General features: G+C 49.7%; 1 protein-coding gene across 7 annotated transcripts in view; it reads left to right on the top strand.

Annotated features, from left to right (window-relative positions):
- Positions 1-18,434, top strand: part of CRACR2A (calcium release activated channel regulator 2A) — a 136,403-nt gene that overhangs the window by 108,029 nt on the left and 9,940 nt on the right. For all 7 annotated transcript variants that reach the window (XM_010330035.3, XM_074403403.1, XM_074403400.1 and 4 more), the window contains 5 exons: positions 683-789; positions 3,393-3,726; positions 7,462-7,594; positions 13,261-13,342; positions 13,419-13,533. In XM_010330035.3, coding sequence (XP_010328337.3) covers positions 683-789; positions 3,393-3,726; positions 7,462-7,594; positions 13,261-13,342; positions 13,419-13,533 — 771 coding nt within the window. The remainder of the gene's footprint in view (positions 1-682; positions 790-3,392; positions 3,727-7,461; positions 7,595-13,260; positions 13,343-13,418; positions 13,534-18,434) is intronic.

Genomic DNA, 18,434 nt, shown 5'->3' with positions numbered 1-18,434 from the left:
TGATCAGGTGTGGTGGTTCACTCCTGTGATCCCAACACTTTGGAAGAGTGAGATGGGAGGATCACTTAAGGCCAGGAATTCAAGACCAGTCTGAGGAACATAACAAGATTCCATCTACACAAAAATTGAGAAAATTAGCCAGACATGGGAGGGTGCCTATAGTCCTAGCTACCCAGGAGGCTGACGCTGGAGGATTGCTTGAGTGCAGGAGTTTGAGGCTACAGTGTGCTGTGATCATGCCATTTCACCCTGACCTGGGAGACAGAGCAAGACCCTGTTTCAAAAATACAGATATGTTTTTTCAGAAGAGATAAATGTTTAATGGGTATTTTCTATATGCATTAGAAATATGTCTGGAAAATATGCATCAACACTTATCTCTTCTACTTTTTCCTTTTACAAATTATCAGTACTCCTATGAAGAATAAAATGATGGATCCCAGGCTCTAAACTGTGTATTTGTTCATTGATTAGATAACTAGAAAGGAGATGGAGGGATTCTGGTGAGGGGGGGTGATGGCAAAAGGGAAGAGTGGGTAAATGCTAGCAGGGAGACCAGAACACTGCTTACTTCCTTCATTCTGTGTAGAGCCTGGTCTATGAGGTGGGAACCATGAGTCCTTTTCTGTTCAAACATCGGGGCAAATAGGCATGGATCTGAGGGCATCTTGTGTTTCTACAGAAAGACAAGGCAGCCAAGGCAAACACAGCTGCTTCCAAGGCAAGCTGGAAAAGAAGATCTGGCTCCGTGATAGGCAAATATGTGGATGGCAGAGGGATTCTTAGGAGGTAAGTCATCTCCACTTGCTCATCCCTTCATTCTTCTTGCACTCATTGGGAGCTGGCTCTGGGCCCACACTCAGTGCCTGCTGTCCCCCTGAGAGGTGGCCCTGATGAGGAAACTGAGGTCAGCTGCACTCACTCCCCTCAAATCTTGGAACACATGACCCTCCCCGTTGTGACATCCAAGCCAGAAGGGGAATGAGCAGAGCAACCCTTCCCCCCAGGACAGATCGTTGTCTTCTGAGCCTGCCCCACCCTATTGTGTGTCTGCAGAGAGGGACTGTAGAGCAGCAGAGAGAGGAGTCAAGGGTGAGAGAGAGATGGAGGGTGTAGCTGGATGACAGTCTGTTGTCTGCTGAGCAGAATGGATGCACTTGGTATTTTAGGAACATGACTGTACTGGCTATGAAGGTTAATTAAAGTGTCAAGTAGAATCTCCAATAGTTAACTCCTTTTACAGACAAGATTAGGGCAATGACTTAGATTTAATTAACTCTAACATAACACATTTTGTTGCTCTTGGGCAGTACATGATTGAGCTTGAACATCCAAGGGTAGGCTCATTGCTCATTCAGAGACGAGACAAACCGGTCCCTCCTGCCTACTCTTCATTTTGGCCTGTGCTGTGTCCTTATAGATGGCCACAGAGAGACAGAGGCATCCTGACCTTTCAGTGTCAGACCCAGAGAGACCCTGAAGACCGTAAGCATGAAGTTAAAAGATATGCAAAGGGGACGTGGCTCTGGAGATGTAAATCAGCTCATCAGTAAAACCTTTGGGCCTGATCATCATGCATTCTTGTTCTAAATAGCTGAATAATGAGATACAATCTGAGAGTCAAATTTCTGCAGATAGCGGTTGGCCGTTGATTCCTCAGAACTGAATGGATGGATTGATAGAATCAACAGACGTTTACTGATTACCTACTCTGTACCATTCTTTTGAGTTCTGTAAAGGCTCCAAAGATAAATTACACATAGGTCCTACCATTAATATCCATTATTAAATGCTCACTTAATCCATATTTATTGAGTATCTACTATGTGTGAGGTGCTGTGCTATTTGCTGGATATACAGTAGTGAGCAAAACAGACCTACATCTGTCTCATGGAATTTCTGGTTGAGTGGAAGACGCAGGCAATAATCAAGTCAGCAACGAATGGTGAGCCCTGAATTCTAATACAGACTTTGCCAAAAGAAGCTGCCGTCCTTACTGATGGCAGAGAGCACTTGGTGGCAAAACCAGAAAGGGACTCAGTCATGCTACGATGCAGGTGTTACAGAATGGTGGTAGTGCTTGAGAATTTCCCAGAGAAAACAGCCTTCTCCAAGAAATGCTTTGTTTTAAGGCCTGGTTGAGTGGCTATTTCTTTTCTGGTTCCAAAGCCTTTGGAAAACTACGCTCTGTGTGTGTGTGTGTGTGTGTGTGTGTGTGTGTGTGTGTGTGTGTGTGTGTGGTTGCTCCTGTGTACACACAAATATTCACTTTTGTGTCTATAAGCAGAGTAAAATTAGATGAGAATGCCAATTGTGTTCTAAAACAGATAAGCACTTAATAGGCTTGATACGATATATAGGAAGTTTGCTGGAAAGAAGACATTTGTTAAGGTCTTCCCTGTCAAACATCCTTTAAGACAGTTTCTGTGAGGCCTTTGCTCTCAAAACCTGAAAATACAGACTCTGCATTGACCCCACATCCCATTGCCCAATTCTCTGCCTTGCCTATACCTTCTCCTTGTCCTTAGTGCTCAAATGCTTCTAGAAGTGAGTGTGCACTTAGGCCTCAGAGGCCACTTACTCCTGATTCTGGCTTCCAGGGATACAGAACGAGGAAGAGAAAGGGAGAGGAAGGAGAGGTGGATGAAGATGCTCCACCTGGCTTTCTTCTGATCCAAAGCCTCTTGTCTAGGGAGGAGCTGCCTGTGAGCCAGCAGACCAGCTGTGTCTGGAGGTGGGGCCCCTCCCAAAGCAACAGTACCCCTCGCACCGTCAAGGATGTTTTACAAGCATGTCTGTTTTTATGCATTGTCTTATTTGTGAATAGACAAAGTAGTCAGGCCACATTTTACAGCAAGGCCTGAAGAGTTGAAGTCTCTCACCTCGGGACACACGTTGGTGTGTCAGGGCTGGTGCTGGGAGCAGAGCAAAGGCCACCTGATAATGTTAATCGGGGTGTTTTATATCTGAGCCTGAGACTTTATCTTCTCAACCTGTCCTTCTCCTTCCTAGCAGTCTCACAATTTGTAAATGATGTATTTATCTGTGCCATTATTGCTTTAGTCCCCCATAAGCCAAGCTTTCCACGAGGACAGGGACTATGTCCATCTGTAAATGGCATCTTTACTTAACACCTGCTCACCATCATCATCACCATCATCCTCATCATCTCTGTCATCATCCGCCTCGGCAGTGGCCGCAGGCACCGAGTGGAAGCTGCTGAATGAGTGAGCTGCAGAATGCTGGCTCGTTTGTTTTTCCCTTTCCTGGAGTGCTTTTCTCCAAAGGCGTGACACTCCTTGGTTATCTGTTTGTCACAAAAGCTGTCATGCAGTCCATATTGAAATACTTTATGAAATCCTTCCAGCTCTTCTCTCTTCCTGCCCCAATAGCCAGTCAGAGGAGGAGGAGGAGGAGGTGTTTGGCATCCCAAGGAGAAGCTCCCTGGGCCTGAGTAGATATCCCCTAACAGAAGAGGAGCCAGGAACCGGGGAGACAGGGCCTGGGGGTCCATACCCCCGGCCACTCCGCAGAATCATCTCCATTGAAGAAGACCCCCTGCCCCAGCTCCTGGATGGCGACCTTGAGCAACCCCTGAGCAGATGCCCAGAAGAGGAAGAGGTCTCTGACCAGGGGGGACAGGGACAAATCCAGGAGGCCCCGCCCTTGAAACTCACCCCCACATCTCCCCGAGGGCAGCCTGTTGGAAAAGAAGCCCTGTGTAAGGTAAGGACACAGCCTACATTGGTTCGTGGACATTACTCCTATGATCTGTCTTTTGCATTTGAGGTCAGGAGCCTGGAGACGCAGCTCAGAGGGTCGGATGCTGCAGGTCTTGCGATTGAACACATTTGTGTCCTCCAAATACCTCCTTCCCCTGCTTAGCTGAGTGTCATGAGGGGAGACTCAGGGGTCCTGATAAATTCTCCTTAAACTTCTGTTGTTTGCCCCCTTTCCGACCCTGTGCTCTCTCTTCTGATTCAGATTCAGAAGCATTCATTGAGCACCTACTAGGCTCCTAGCATCCAATTTCATGCACTTTTAAAGTTGCATGCCATGTAACTGCTCTTAGCAGAGCCAGTGTCTGTTTCAGAAACTTTGCATGCCATCGTTTTTCTCTTGGTTCTTAATCAGCCAATCACACTTTCACTCCAAAATGTCCTGCCTACTCCTCCCTTCAGTGTCCCTGCACTTCCCACCAGGTCTTCCTACTAAATTCTGTAGGAGTTTGTTTGTGACCCAGGCCTTGGAATAGGCTCCTCAAGCCCTCATCCTGCACTCAGCCTTCTGAAACAGCTTTAGAGCCATCCTTAATAGTGTGAAAAAGAGGCTCCTCCCTGCACGCTGCGGCAGCCATTGAGAACTGAGCTTTTGCCACCTTGAACTCTCCCCAGTGGCTGCATTAGGATGTGTGCTACCTAATTGGCTTTCTGGCATAGGTTACCGTTCTCAGGCCAGGATTAACACTCATGCCCACATATCACTCCTCAAAGGCCCTGGCTCAAGGGGAGAGTGGAGAGCTGGGTGGCAGCAATGTGGGATTCCCCCCACTCTTGCATACCCTTCCACATCCCCTTCAACGCGCAGACCTACACTTTCTGGCAATAGGTACCAATTGGGGTCTTCTATAACTCCAACATGTCTCCCTAAAATGTGAAAGAAGTGTCCAGAGGTCAGTAGGAGATAGGGGTAAAGAAAAAGTCTCAAGCATCCACAGCTGCTATGGCAATTTATCCTCACCACCATCCGATGAGTCAGGTCAGAAATTTATTCTCCCCATTGACTTATGGGAAAGTCGGAGCTCAGAGGGAGAGGCCAGCCCCACCGTGATGGGGAGCCCAGCCCTCCTCACGGAGCCCTCTCACTTCTGTGCCCGCTCCACGAGGTCCTGCTGCCATTTTGCTGGGAATAGGAACAGCAGCAGGGAGGAAGTATGAGTTACTAGCAGCCACGCAGCAGCTCCAGCAGGAGAAGGGATGCTTGTTTGAGAGCTACTGCAAGGCAGGCCCTCCCGTACGAGGCTGGTGAGGTGTAAATTGGTACGACCCTTCTGAAAGCCGTTTGGTAATAGGAATCAAGAACTCCTTTGAACCAGCACTTTTACTGCTGGCAATTTTTCATAAGGAAATAACCAAAATCAGACAAAGATTTAACTCAAGAATGCCAGAGTTATTTCTAATAGCAAACAGGTGAATAAAATGTCATAGGGACGTAAAGCATAGTATATTAATTCACTAGACTATTATACAGCTGCTAAAAATATTTTCAAAAATCTTTAGTGACTAAAAAATATTTATAATGTAATAGTATATGATAAAGTAGAATAAAAGTTTGTATATATATATATCTCTCAAATCTCTGTAAATAAAACAAAGATTATATAGAAACAAAACTGGAAGGAATGCATCAAGTTATGAATTGTGGGCCGGGCATGGTGGCTCACACCTGTGATCTGAGCAATCTGGGAGGCCATGGTGGGAGGATAGCTTGAGGCCAGGAGTTCAAAACCAGCCTAAGCAACATAGCAAGATCCCGTCTTTACGAAGAATAAGAAAATTAGCCAGGCATGGTGGTGCATGCCTGTAGTCCTAGCAACTCCAGGGGCTGAGGCGGGAGGCTTGAGTCCAGGAGTTCAAGGCTGCAGTGAGCCGTGATTGCATCACTGCCCTCCAGGCTGGGCAGCAGAATGTGATCCTCTCTCTTAAAAAATAAAAAGATATGAATAGCGACCGTTTCAGGATGGTAGGGTAGATTATGAGGAATTAATTTCCTCTCCACTTTTGTGTAGATCATAATTATGAAAATTAGCATATAGTTTATTTCTTAAAAGCTTATTTTTTAAATTAAAAAGCATGAAGGGAGGGGGGATGGACGACTTGCCAGCCAGGTGCTCCTCCAGCCCCCTCCCTGCAATCCAGCCATCTCATTGCCCTGTGGCAGGTGGCCTGGCCCCCAGAGGGGACAGCAGGTGAAGCGCATGAACATACCTGAGAGTTCGCTGCTCCTGTGAGGTGAGTCCTGCCTGACGCGGAGCCATTGATGTGTTTTGTTTATGGGCTTTTGCCTGCAAAATAAAAGTGCCCTGCCTGGGGTGGGGCAGAGGCCACAGGGCTAAGGGTCGGGCCACACATCTGCCAGCAGGACCATTTCCTGCCATTTGGGGTTTCACCTTCCTTACCCTGTATTATGCTTGGGTGTATTAGATTGATGCACTGAGTTTTAGTCTCAAATAACAATTAAAAGTAGAGGGACCAGCAGAGAGTCGGTGCCCCTGTGCACTGCATGAATGAAGACTATGGGGCAGTGGGCATAGTTTTTAGTCCAGGTTGCTTGTTATTTTTTTTTTTTTTACACTTTTAGTTTAAATTTTTATAGTCGACCTTGAATTATCTCCTAAATACTGCCTGGAATTGATTTCTCTCCAGAAGGCAGTTAATGGCTTTTTATCTGAAACTCAAGTACTGCTAATACAACTGCCACTACGTGATAGTATTTGCTCAATGAGAGGAGCTAATTCCTCCAAATTCACTTTTAAATAGATTCAAAAAAGCCTTCTCCTGTGACCAGGCAAAGAGCAGGGCCTGAAGGCAAGATTCCTGTGGTCGAGCGGCAGCTGCCTGGAATGAATGATCATTCCTCCGAAGGACACTGTGGTGGAAGGTGGCTCCTTACTCAACCTCCTACTAGTTTTGTGTCCCAGAGCAAGTTCATTCCCCTCTGGGCTTTCGTGTCCCAGCCTTTTCCTTCTGCTGGGTCCAAGAGACGGGGCAGCAGTGACTGGCGGACCCTCGGAAGCTTTGCCCGGCCGCCTGGCATTTCCCAGCTTCCTGAGTGGAGACCTTCGTGCCCCAGTTACCCAAGGAAGATGGCAGTGCCTTGATGGGAGCTGATAAGATGGACAGAGAGTGATCTGCAGGGAGGCAAGAATGTCCTCCATTTAGTCCAGGCTCCCAAGGATAGGGCAGAAATAAGAAACTCCCTCTCCCAACCTGGCACGCCCCTGTGATGAGGATAAGCCTTCTTTCATCCTTCTCTCCTTCTCCCTGCGAAAGTCCCACCTTGTCCTTCCCTGCAGAGAGAATTCCTGCCTCCTCTTGAAGTCCCCTCTCAGATCCGCTCACTGGAGCACCGAGCTATCCTTATCTGTGACCATGCTGCCTCCTCCACCCCACCGGAATCTAGGGTCGGCCTCTGCCTCCCTGACCACAGGAGGTGGCCAGCAAATGTCACACGGGAGGCTGTTTCTCCTCCCTCCTGCGGATGCTGGAAAGAGCCTCCATGCCCTGAGACCAACTATGCTCACTGCATTCTGAGGCTGTGGCAGCCTCCCTGTTGTGGGTCCGGAGGCTGGTCTGTACCTCCTGAGGGCCACTGCAGGGATGGGCGAAGGGCCACTGGTGGCTGGGGCAGGGGCTGGCTAGACTGTGCCCTGCAGTTGGTCAGACTGTATACCGTCCACAGGAGGAAAGCGCTCCCTCTGCCCCTGACCGGCTCTTCAAGATTGTGTTTGTGGGCAATGCCGCGGTGGGGAAGACATCCTTCCTGAAGAGCTTCTGTGAGGACCGGTTCTCCCCAGGCATGGCGGCCACTGTGGGTAAGTTCTCAGCCCTGCAGTGGGTCCTTGGCCTATCTCTGGGAAGGGAAGTTTGTGAGAAGGGGGCCTGGGGCAGGGGGCCTCTAATGCCCACGGGAGGGGCTGTGGGATTGGCTGGTAGGGTTGCTGGTGTCTGCTCTGTTCAACAGAGAGGCTGGAAGGGGCAAGATGAAGCCACCTCCCCTCACATCACTAGCTGCTAAGCTCATCCTGTGTGTGATGGGACCCCTGGGTACCTCATAAGTCCAGCTCTGGGTTTATGGAACTACATTTGGTAAAGGTAGATTTAGGGCCCCTTACCTCTTCAGTGGGAACTCCCTCCCTTTGACCACTCCTCCCCACTGTCAGCAGAGCCCTGGGTCTTCCTGCTCCCCTCGAACTGACTGGGACTCCCCCGAGACCCACATCCTGCCACCCATCCCCCTGTCTTCCTGAGGGCCTGCTACTTCCTGGCCTTGCTCCTGGATGGCTTCTTTTGCCCATCACATTGTATCTGTCCTATTTCTCCGGCCTGCTGGGTGACAGCTGGACTTAAATGTGGAAGCTCATTAGGCTCGGCTATTAATGGATGATCATGGCTTAATGTATTCCCACTCTGGGTAATATTTTATTTAAACAGAGGCCTTTAATCCCTTCACCCACAGTTGCAGGTTATATTGGAATATGTGGTGAGACCCAAGGGCATACGGACCTTTTAGCTTGAATCACTCAACACAAAACAAATACATTGCATGCCTATTTCACTGAGCTGATAAGTCAACTGTACTTGAAAATATATTTGTATGACCTGAATATTTACCGGAAACTTTTATAGTCATCCTTTCCATCTATCTCCACAGCAACGCTGGGGGCAGGTACTGTTATCAGCCCAGTCAACAAATCAGGAAACTGAGGCCCAGAGAAGTTAGAGGCTTATTCACATTCCCATCAGTTGGTTGGTGCTGATACCTTCCCCCGCAGCTACCTTCTGTTCCATGCCAATAGTGTCCCTAAATTGAGTTGTATGTGCTTAGCACCCCATGAGGGGTGAGGATGCTTTCCTGCCTCTGGAGGTGGGCAGAGGTTGGTGCAGGCAGTCGGGGGTTGCGGAGGTTAAGTGAGACATCAGAAGTCCTGAATCCTCCTCTGGGCCCTGCCAATGACAAGCTGTGTGACCTCAAGAGGATGTGATGCCTCTTAGGCCTTCAGTTTTCTCCCATTTGAAGAATGAGAGGTTGCGACTGGGTACCTGTATTAATCTGTTCTCGCACTGCTACCAGAGACTGCATAATTTATAAAGAAAAGCGGTTTAATTGGCTCGTGGTTCTGCAGGCTGCACAGGAAGCATGGCTGGGGAGGCCTCGGGAAACTTAGAAACATGGCGGAAGGTAAATGGGAAGCAGAGACGTCTGACGTGGCCAGAGCAGGAGGAAGAAAGGACAAGGGCGGTGCTACAAACTTTTAAACAACCAGATCTCATGAGAACCCTGTCATGAGGACAGCACCAAAGGGATGCAGCTAAACCATTCATGAAGGATCCGCTCCCATGATCCAATGACCTCCCTCCAGGCCCCATCTCCAACACTGGGGATTATAACTGAACACGAGGTCTGGGTAGGGATACAAATCCAAACTGTATCCACACTCTAAGACTGCCTCCCAGCCTGGGTCTCTGACACAACCGTCTTCCACCTTTAGCTGTGTGACAAGCCAGTTCTACAAGACAAGCTTTCAGCGGCCCAGATCCCCACCCGGGAGACTCCATTTTCTTTCTCTCATCCTAAACTGGCCCTTCTAACATTTCTCCCATAGAGGGGTCTCTGCCTATGTGCTTCAGGTGCTCCGACCTCACTGCTGGGCCTTTTCTTACACTGTTACGGCACCTGGAACATCTTCCCATTTCTTTCCTTCTGCTCTCCTCCACCCAAAGATTGAGAGCATCCCAAGACAAAAATTGGGACCCTGATGGGCAGAGCCTGCAAAAGAAGCCCGGAAGAGCCTGGCCTTGTTTAGCCTTGAGGGAGGAGAAGCTGGGAGTGTGCTGAGCGTGGTAACACAAAAGGCAGCGTCCAGGAGGTTGACTTGCCCTCCCTGAGGGCATTCCATGGGGGAGGCCCTACAATCTCGGCTCTGGCACAGGCCTATGGGAGACAGGGAGACGGTACCCAGCCCTCAGGCCTCAGAGGCATATCCCCTGAGCAGTGGGCATGTGGCCTGCCTCTCCTGACAACAAAATCAGGATCCGTTTACATTTTCAACTTGTGCCCCTGACACAGGAGACTCTGAAAAACAGAAAATCAGACTCATTCGCACTTCCCAGGAGGCCAATTATGGAAACACCCTACAATTTAGGAAGGGGAAAAAATATCAAAGGTTCCAAATCAGGATGCCCTTCATCACGCTGCTCCACACATACTCAAGCAGCAGCTCAAATTAGTTTCCCTGCCACACTGCAGGCCCTGTTCTGGGACTCATGTCAGGAAGTAGATGTCACACCAGCTACCTGCAGGCCGGCCCCTTTAAAGAGATATAACAGCCACAGAGTCACAGCGTCTCAAGCCAAAGCTGTCCAACCCCGGAACAGGGCTCTGGCCAATCTCCTGTCAAGGGCAGCAGCTACACACGGTGGAAGGGCTTTGGCTGTTCTTCCAGCTCACCTCCATCCTCCCAGGGTGCTCCAACTTCCTGGTCTCCCACTCCCTCATAAGAGCCTGCTTTGTACTGGACCAGTGGCTTGTGTGAAATTCAAGTTGCTACAGTGCAACTGGTGACTGGAGTGCCCTGCCTGCCCCACCTAAGGCCCAGTCTGCTCCTTCGAGAGCAGGTGCTTGAGCCCTGCAGGCATCCTGAAGACAACACTGATGGTTTTTGCAGAATGCTGGACCTGGAAGGAACCTTGGGAATGGTCTCATTACATCCTGACATGCTGTAAGTGAGAAAATTGAGATCCACAACAGACTGATCATTCGAGTTAGCCAACGCTCCCTGGAACCCGGGACTCTTGAGTCCAGCATTCTTTCCGCCACTCCACATTGGTTCACAACCTCCCTGCATTAAATCACAGGCCAGAACCCAGAGTGTTTCTTCCAGAAGCTGTTTCTGGCAGATGCCCTCACCCTATCTTGGCACCAGTCTAGTGTCTGTCCCACTGCATATCTTTACCCAGAAGTCCTTGCAGCAGCCCCCTAGGGTGGATTCTTCAGAGCACTTTGCTGCCACTGCTCCCCCATCGCTCCTGCCTTATGACCACTCAGGCCTGTTCCCTCAAGAAAGGTTAAGGTCACCCTCCTGACAACTCTCATCCCAGCGCTAACCCACACCCTCTCCACAGCACCTTTCAAGACGGCAGGAGGCTCCAGACTTCAGCCATCCTTCGGGAAGCAATTTGTTTGCAAACAAGGGTCACCTGGGTGTGATGGTTGACCGCTCCAGCTGAACTTCAAGATCTTGAGCATCCAACTCAGCCCCTTCATACCTCCATCTTACGGCCATCTACAGATAAGGAGAGAGAACCCCCACCCCCAAAATGAGCTCAGCAGTGGCATCAGGGTCACATTGCTGCTCAGTGGCAGAGCTGAGAAAGGAACATACAACATAAGGCTCCTGACTCCTGGGATTTCAGAACTGGCGGTAATCTTAAAATCAGTTTAACCCAGGCCCTCCGGTCCCCAGTTATTCTGTGTTGCCTATCCTGTTGGACTCGTGTTCTCCGGCTTCATGTTTGCACACGCCGACTCTTCATCCCCACCCCCTTGTCTTCTCCTTGCGTCCTTCACACCCAGCCCCCGAGAGCCTGTTTATCCACTTCCTTGGCCTGCCTGTCTGAGGCTGCAGAGAGAAACACATCGCGTGTCCAGCAGGGAGCCTCACCAAGCTCCCCACAGCACAGAACACATTTTTCTAGCACACCCTTTTGCCCATCCCACTCCCTGCAAGAGACAGCCGCCCGTCCTCCAGCAAAGCACCTAGCGCATAAGGTGAAGCAGGAGCTGAGGACAGCTAAGACCCAGCTGCCCCAGAAAACTCCCTGCCCTTCCATCTGCGAGCCTTACCAGCAGGCAGAGGGCTCTGTCCTCGAGGACCACTGGCTGGTTTCAGATCTGGCCCTGAAGCTGTACAACCATGGATGGCTTTCCCCTGAGTTGTTACCAGAAAGCAGGCATCCCCCACAGCCAAACCGGTCTCCCAGAGCACAGACCGGGGAAATCCCTCCACTTTTGACCAAGAAGAAAACTCACCCTTGGATTCAACTGCCAGCCATTGTAATCTGTTTTGCTGGGAGTACTTAGCCCTGGGCCCTCTAGGTGAAGCTAAGCCGCCTGCATCCTGTGCCCTGAGTCCGGCTGCAGGAGGAGCAGTGGGCCTTGGAGCTGGGATCACAGCTCACCTCGCTACCCACCAGCCTGGTCAAGGCACGACTGCGTGACTCCTGCTTCGTCTCTCGACGATGCATGTGTGAACATGTATGTATGAGTGCACATGTGTGTGTGTGTGCATGTGTGTGGAGATAACTCACATGATGTCACGGGGGGACTCTGTGCAGGTGGATAGGCGGCACATAGAAACACTGGAAAGAGAAAGCATTCTATTTATTAATGGGAGAAATCACTCCTTCTCAGCCCAGACAGTTCCACCCCTCTCTGGCCCTCATCTGTGAAGCAGAGGCCTCTAGACTCCCCGCTATGCCTGACATTCTGGAAGTGGATGATTCTCCCACCTCTGCTCACTCGTGGGTCCTTAATGCACTAGGCTTTGCCCAGCGGCAGTGGCGGGGATGGCCTTTTCCACGTACTGCCTCTTCGTTACCTGTTCGTTCTCTTCCGCCTCTGTCCAAGCTGCTGATGCTGTTCATATTCCTGAGCCCTACAGGGCGAGCACCTCAGAGCCCCTCTGAAAGTTACAGAAGGTGCCCTAAAGTCCTAAGACGTGGCACCTTAAGTGGCAGTGGGGAGGGGATGTACTTTCCAACCTCTTCATGCCTTTGCGAACATTCTTACAGGATGCAGGAGTGGGGAACGCCTGTATCAAAACGCCTGTGTTCCCTCTGAGGGCTGTGTGGGGTGCCGAATGCACTTCACTGACCTTGCCCCCTCTCTCTGGGGCTGAGGACCCCAGGTAGGGGTCACAGCCCCGGAGAGATGGTTGTGAACTGTCCAGTGGTGGGATGAGGAGCTCTGACCCATCTCAAGGGTGAACGTTGCCTTCGATTCATTCTCTTAGCCCTTCTGTTCTGTGCCTTCCTCTACCTGCCAGTTCCTCCCCTCCTGCTCCTGCTCCTCCTCCCCTCCTTCTTCTTCCTCCTCCTCCATATGCCTTTGGATTGGTTGATGGAGGCCATCCCCCTAGGACATTTGAATTTTACTAGGGGGCCTCGGAACGGATTTTAGGTGAAAGAAAGATAGAAGGAAAGAGAGAAAGAGCGTCTGGCTTCTATTGTAGTTAAGAGCCCACGGTTCAGAGTGGTTAAGTGATTTGATCCAGGTTCCACAGCTGGTAAGTGGCAGAGACTGGACAAGAGCTCAGGTCCCCTTCCTCCCTGTCCTTCGTTTGGCCCCCAACGAGCTGCAGAGGGAGGATTGTCACCCTGGGCCTGACGTGATTTCGGACATTGGAAGCATCGTGTTTCGATTTGGAAGTGAGGTGCCCCTGGCCCAGGGCAGTCCTGACAGCCCCGTTTCACCCTGCAGGCATTGATTACCGTGTGAAGACGGTGAAGGTGGATGACTCGCAGGTGGCCCTGCAGCTGTGGGACACGGCTGGGCAGGAGAGGTGAGGAGCTGGGCCTGAAGTTCTGGGCTCTAGAGGGAAGGCTGTGCATGCCTGAGCCCTGGCCCTTCTGTGGCAGGTACCGGTGCATCACCCAGCAGTTCTTCAGAAAGGCTGATGCTGTCATCATCATGTACGATCTCACAGCCAAGCAGTCATTCCTGTCGGTCCGGCGGTGGCTGAGCAGCGTGGAGGTGAGCCGGCAACCTTCCTAGGAGCCCTTAGGCTTGATTGTTGCTTCTCTTTTCTTCTCTGTCCATCTGCCCACCTGGGCCTCTGCACGTTCAAAATCTGATTCGGAACTTGCCTTTCCCAGGAACAAACTGATTCAGACATCTGTTCCTCTGTTCACCTGAGTTCCCGGTACTGGGCTAGTTACTGGGGACCCAGAAGGGAATAAGACAGACACAGTCCCTGCCTTCATGGAGAGAGGGACACAGAAAATCCAGATCATGCCAGCAGCTGTCATTGCTGGGCCGTGAGTGAGTGGGACTGGATTGGGGAAGGGGACCCAGTGGGGTGTCAAGGAAGAGTCCTGGAGAATCAGTGTTTGAGTCACAACCAGATTCTTCCCTCATTCTCACCCACACCTCTTCCCACCCCCTGAGTCTTTCCAACTCCAGTAGACCCAGCTATGCCCTGCCCGGCAGCCACGCCATGCAATGTCACAGACCTTCACAGGAGGGGAGGTTGATCCAGAGTGTGACGGCTCCAGGCTCACCTCAAAATCAAAGGTCTGGGCAGGCCCCAAGAGCAACCGTGTTATCTTTTCATTCTGAGTTATCTGGGAGGCTCTACTTTTATGATTTCTACTTGCAATGTGTTGCTTCATACGTGCTTTTTTTTTTTTTTTTAAGTTTTCCTACCACTCCAATGCGGGCTTCTCAAGGCCAATGCCAGTGTGGCCAAGCCATGAATTGCTTTTTACCAGGCTTCAGCTGATTCCTTCACAAAACAGTCAAGTAGGACGCCCCACCTCTTCTACCAGTTGGATTCAGGATTTGTTCATTTATTTGTTCCAAACACCGGCAGGCACTCTTCTAGGGCCTGGAAATCCTAGCGGTGAATAAAAGAGACAAAGCTCCTGCCCTCATGAAGCTTATGCTCAGCTCTCTGCTCCAGGCCGAGAAAACCTTGCATGCTCCTGTCACATACTTATCACACTGCTACAGTGGCCTTTATCTCCCACTGGACTCCGCGCTGCCTGAGAACAGGAGCTGCATCTTTGTTGCTATAACCTGGGTGCTTTGCATGAGGCCAACAACTACTGGATGAATGAATGGATACCACATTACTATGAAGGAGAATCTTGGAGTTGTCAATTTCTTCATCCCTTTTGGCCCTAAGATCTGCGATCTCTTCTACCCAAATCCGTTTCTCTGTGATTCTCCCTGTCTGGGTCACCTCTCTCTCTATTGTTCATCTGATTCCCTCTGATTACTGAGAAAAATAAGGCACAGAATGGAAGCCAGATTCAAGGGTTTCTCAAGAATTTGCCTAATACCTATTATTTCTCAAAATTACTGTGCCTAACACGCTAAAAATGAGAAAATGCAAGTTTTGAAACATAGCTAGTGGATTGCCCATACACCAAACTAATAACGGAAGCAAACGGTATGGGTGAATCTGGCAGTAACTTCTTTCTAAACTTTGGGATTTATGACATGATTTTTCTCTTCTTTTTTTTTACTTTTTTTGTTGTGCCGTTGGCAGCACCAGCAGATTTATCTTCCTTATTGAAGTGAAGCACCAGGAGAGATGTTAGGGGTTACCTAATCCAGGGGTTTCCAGGCTTTCCTCCTTGGAGCCCTAGAATCAGACTGACACTCCCCAAAGACTGGGGAGTGGCAAGGGAAGGTTTAGTGGTCATGGATCTGGGTCCCTCATCCTCCATCTCCATCAGAGCTTCCCTGCCTTTTTCAGCATATTGAAGGTTAGGTACAATTCTGTTACACAAAAGGATTTCCCTTTGAAAATCACCCATCTAGTATAAGCCATCTCATTTAAAAGTGAAGAAAGGGAAGCCCTACCTTCTCCAAGGTCACGTGTCCTTTTCACAGACATTTTTAGGTGTACCCCAATATCTAAATTTTGGTGTGTGCTAGGGCTAAACCTCCAGGGGGTCTGGGATTAATGGGAGTGGATGGTGACAAATTCGTGGAACTGTGCTCTCTGCTGTCATTAGGGGGTGTCGTTTCTAAGGCTCCTGTTTTGCACAGAGCCTGGGATCTAGAAGGAGAGATGGAACAGTTTGGTGGTGGAGGTGAAGACATCTCAGAAGGCCATCATCACAGCTTGAAGCATGAGTTTAGTCATCCTCCAGAAACATTGCTTTGTGGGACAGGGCTGAAATGCGTCAGTGGCGCGTGGCTGCTAAGAGACCCATGGAAGTCTGGGTGTGTCTGTAGGCTTGGGAAGCCCGGCTGAAAGGGCAAATCTATACATGGTGAAATGAGAATCGCTTATGTGTAAATGGGGTTTTTCCATATGATTTGTAGCTTGAGTTTTTCCTTTTTTAAGATATTAGTCAAAGATACATTTAAGCTGTAATTGATGATTCTAAACCTAGATGAACATCAGGATCACCTGCAGAGCTTTTAAAGGGAACAGAGGCCAGGGCCTTCTCTCCCAGAGTGATTCAGGGACTGCAAAAGAAAAGAAGAAATTCCTAACAGCTCCCCAGGGAATTTTGATTCTCAGCCACCACTGTTCCCAGCCTAAACAAGTGCTCCTTGAACCCTAGCACATATAGGACTCTTTTGGGGACCTCCTTAAAATGCAGCTTCTGCTTCAGCAAGTCTGAGCTGGGGTCTGAGATTCTGCATTTCTAGCAAGTTCTCAGGTGAGGCCGATGCTGGTGGTCCAGGGATGACCCTTGGAGTAGCAAAGCCCTAAATCACATTCAAAGACGCCTGTGACCCATCGCCAAGAGCTTTCTAAGCATCTACGGCATGTCCAGCACACACTGGGTGCTCTGAGACTCAGGATGACAGACCGGGAAACAGGTTGAGTGCAGCAGCACAGAGTTTCAGGAGCGAGTGCAGGAGGCTGTGTGAAATGGCAGAGCGTGTGTTGAAGGTGCGGAACGGTGGCATCATGAATGCAATTATTCTCCAGATTCTTGAAAAGCTAAGTCATTCTGCCTTGGCAACCAGCAATCAGAGGTGTCAGGTGATAGATTAAAACTTGACACCTAATTTGATCTGAGGGGAACTGAAAATAATAAGTGCCTTATATCTGTGGAGCACCGTATTTTTCCAAAGAGCTCCAAGCACTTTACCAACTCCCTCGCCTGGAGAAGGGAGGGTGGAGGGGGTGCTTTAATTACAGTCTTCAGGGTTCTGAAGCCTTATTAGTAAGTGAATGGTGGCCAGCTGTTCACAATCCCCCTTTCTCCCTCCACCTGAAAAGCATACAAGAAAAAAGGGCCTCAGTTGCTCTACGTGCCTGCATGGGGAAGACTTACTCTTGGAAGAGGCTGCGTAGGGTGGGAGCAGATGCTCGGGGGAGGTAGTGGAGCGCCCGAAAGGGGGTTTTTACTATCCCATCTTGGTCACTTCCTGGCCATGAAACTTTGGTCAATCATTCAGTGAGGGAGCAGACCAAATGCTCCCTCCTGGACCCCAAATTCTACAGTGTTTGATGGCATTTGACTCTCTCTCTGGGAGGCCAAGACAGAGCAGGAATGTGTGTGGATGAGAAGACCCTGGAGGGTCCTTCCAGCCCAGAGGGAACCAAAATCCTCTGGTGCAAGAGAGCACCAGCCCTGCTTGATGAGGTGGGAGGCTATGCCCTTGCCCTTGTGCTCATTTCACCCAGCCTAGGCAACTTCACCCTGCCTGCAGGCCTTCTGCAGAAGAGACCCACGCAGGGCCAGGACACACTCTGCCAATTCTCCTGTGTGCCTTATGGGAAGTCAACACAAGGAGCCTTTCGGGCCACTCGGCACTTCCAGTCCACTCCCAGCTTCTTTTCTCAGCTGGTAGAATTGGTTTAACCAGTCCAACCTGGAAAAGTAACTAGTCAGGCGCTGAGGCGCCATCTGTGACCCCTGGACACACTGGGCATCAGAAGATTCCGGGGGCCTGTGTCAGGTAGAGAAGATAGGATTTAGAATGCCAGCCTGTGCACACCTGTTTGGGCTGGTATTTCCCCCAGAGCCAGACTGCTGGCCCCCAGCGTCTGCAGTTGTGGAATACTGAGCTTCTCGTTTAGAGCCTCTTGCCATTCTGATAGCACTCAATTGCCAGGCATATAAGTCAAGGAAGTGACATAGAATTGGCAAAGTTAAGCTGAATAGACCAGTGTTTCTGAGCTGGGAAAAAACATGGAGATTAATGCAACCTCTTGTTTTATAAGTAAGAAAATGGTGATCCAAAAAGAGGAAGTGACTTTCCCAGAGGCACCCACACTTGTCGGCAGTACCCCCTGATCTAGAAGGGAGGGCTTTGCCACACTGCACTGCTTCTCGCTTGTCCTGTGCGCCATGGCTGAAATCTGCTCCTGGAAAGCAGGTGTTCATTTACTGTGCAGACTTTCTTGCTTATCTCTCGGGGTCCTGGCTCACTTCCCTATCCCTTCCTGGGCTGCTAGCTCAACCTCATTCTGTGATCTTTGGCATTGGTGACAATGTACAGCATGTGCAAAAAATAGCAGTTTGATTTTTTTTTCTCCACGTTCCAAGTTGAGCTTGAAGTGCTGGCAGTTTAAAACGAACTACACAAATAAATCTTGTTTTGACTCATAGTCCAGGGGATGGATAAATATGGAAACCCCCAAGATATAATTTTGCAGTCATTTTTTTCTTAGCATAACTGCATGCTTTAATGTGCTGAGAAATTTTTTGTTCTGGCTCCAGAGAAATAGCAGCACTATCCCAGCTAAGTGCTTTTGCATGCCTCCTAGCAAATAGATATTAAAAACATACACACACACACACACACACACACACGCACGCACGCACACACACAGACAACAATCAACTAAACCCAGCAGCTGCACATTCTGAGCTGAATGCCAGTCCACTGCTCCAAGTTGACAGCTCTTGTTATTTCAAGTCAGAGATGGGTGATATTTTGCATTTCAGCAAGTCTGT

Source organism: Saimiri boliviensis, chromosome 7 (genome assembly GCF_048565385.1).
Source record: "Saimiri boliviensis isolate mSaiBol1 chromosome 7, mSaiBol1.pri, whole genome shotgun sequence".
In the NCBI taxonomy this organism is placed as follows: Eukaryota; Metazoa; Chordata; class Mammalia; order Primates; family Cebidae; genus Saimiri; species Saimiri boliviensis.
The sequence above is the reverse complement of the archived record's forward strand: the minus strand, read 5'-3'. Positions and strand labels throughout refer to the sequence as shown.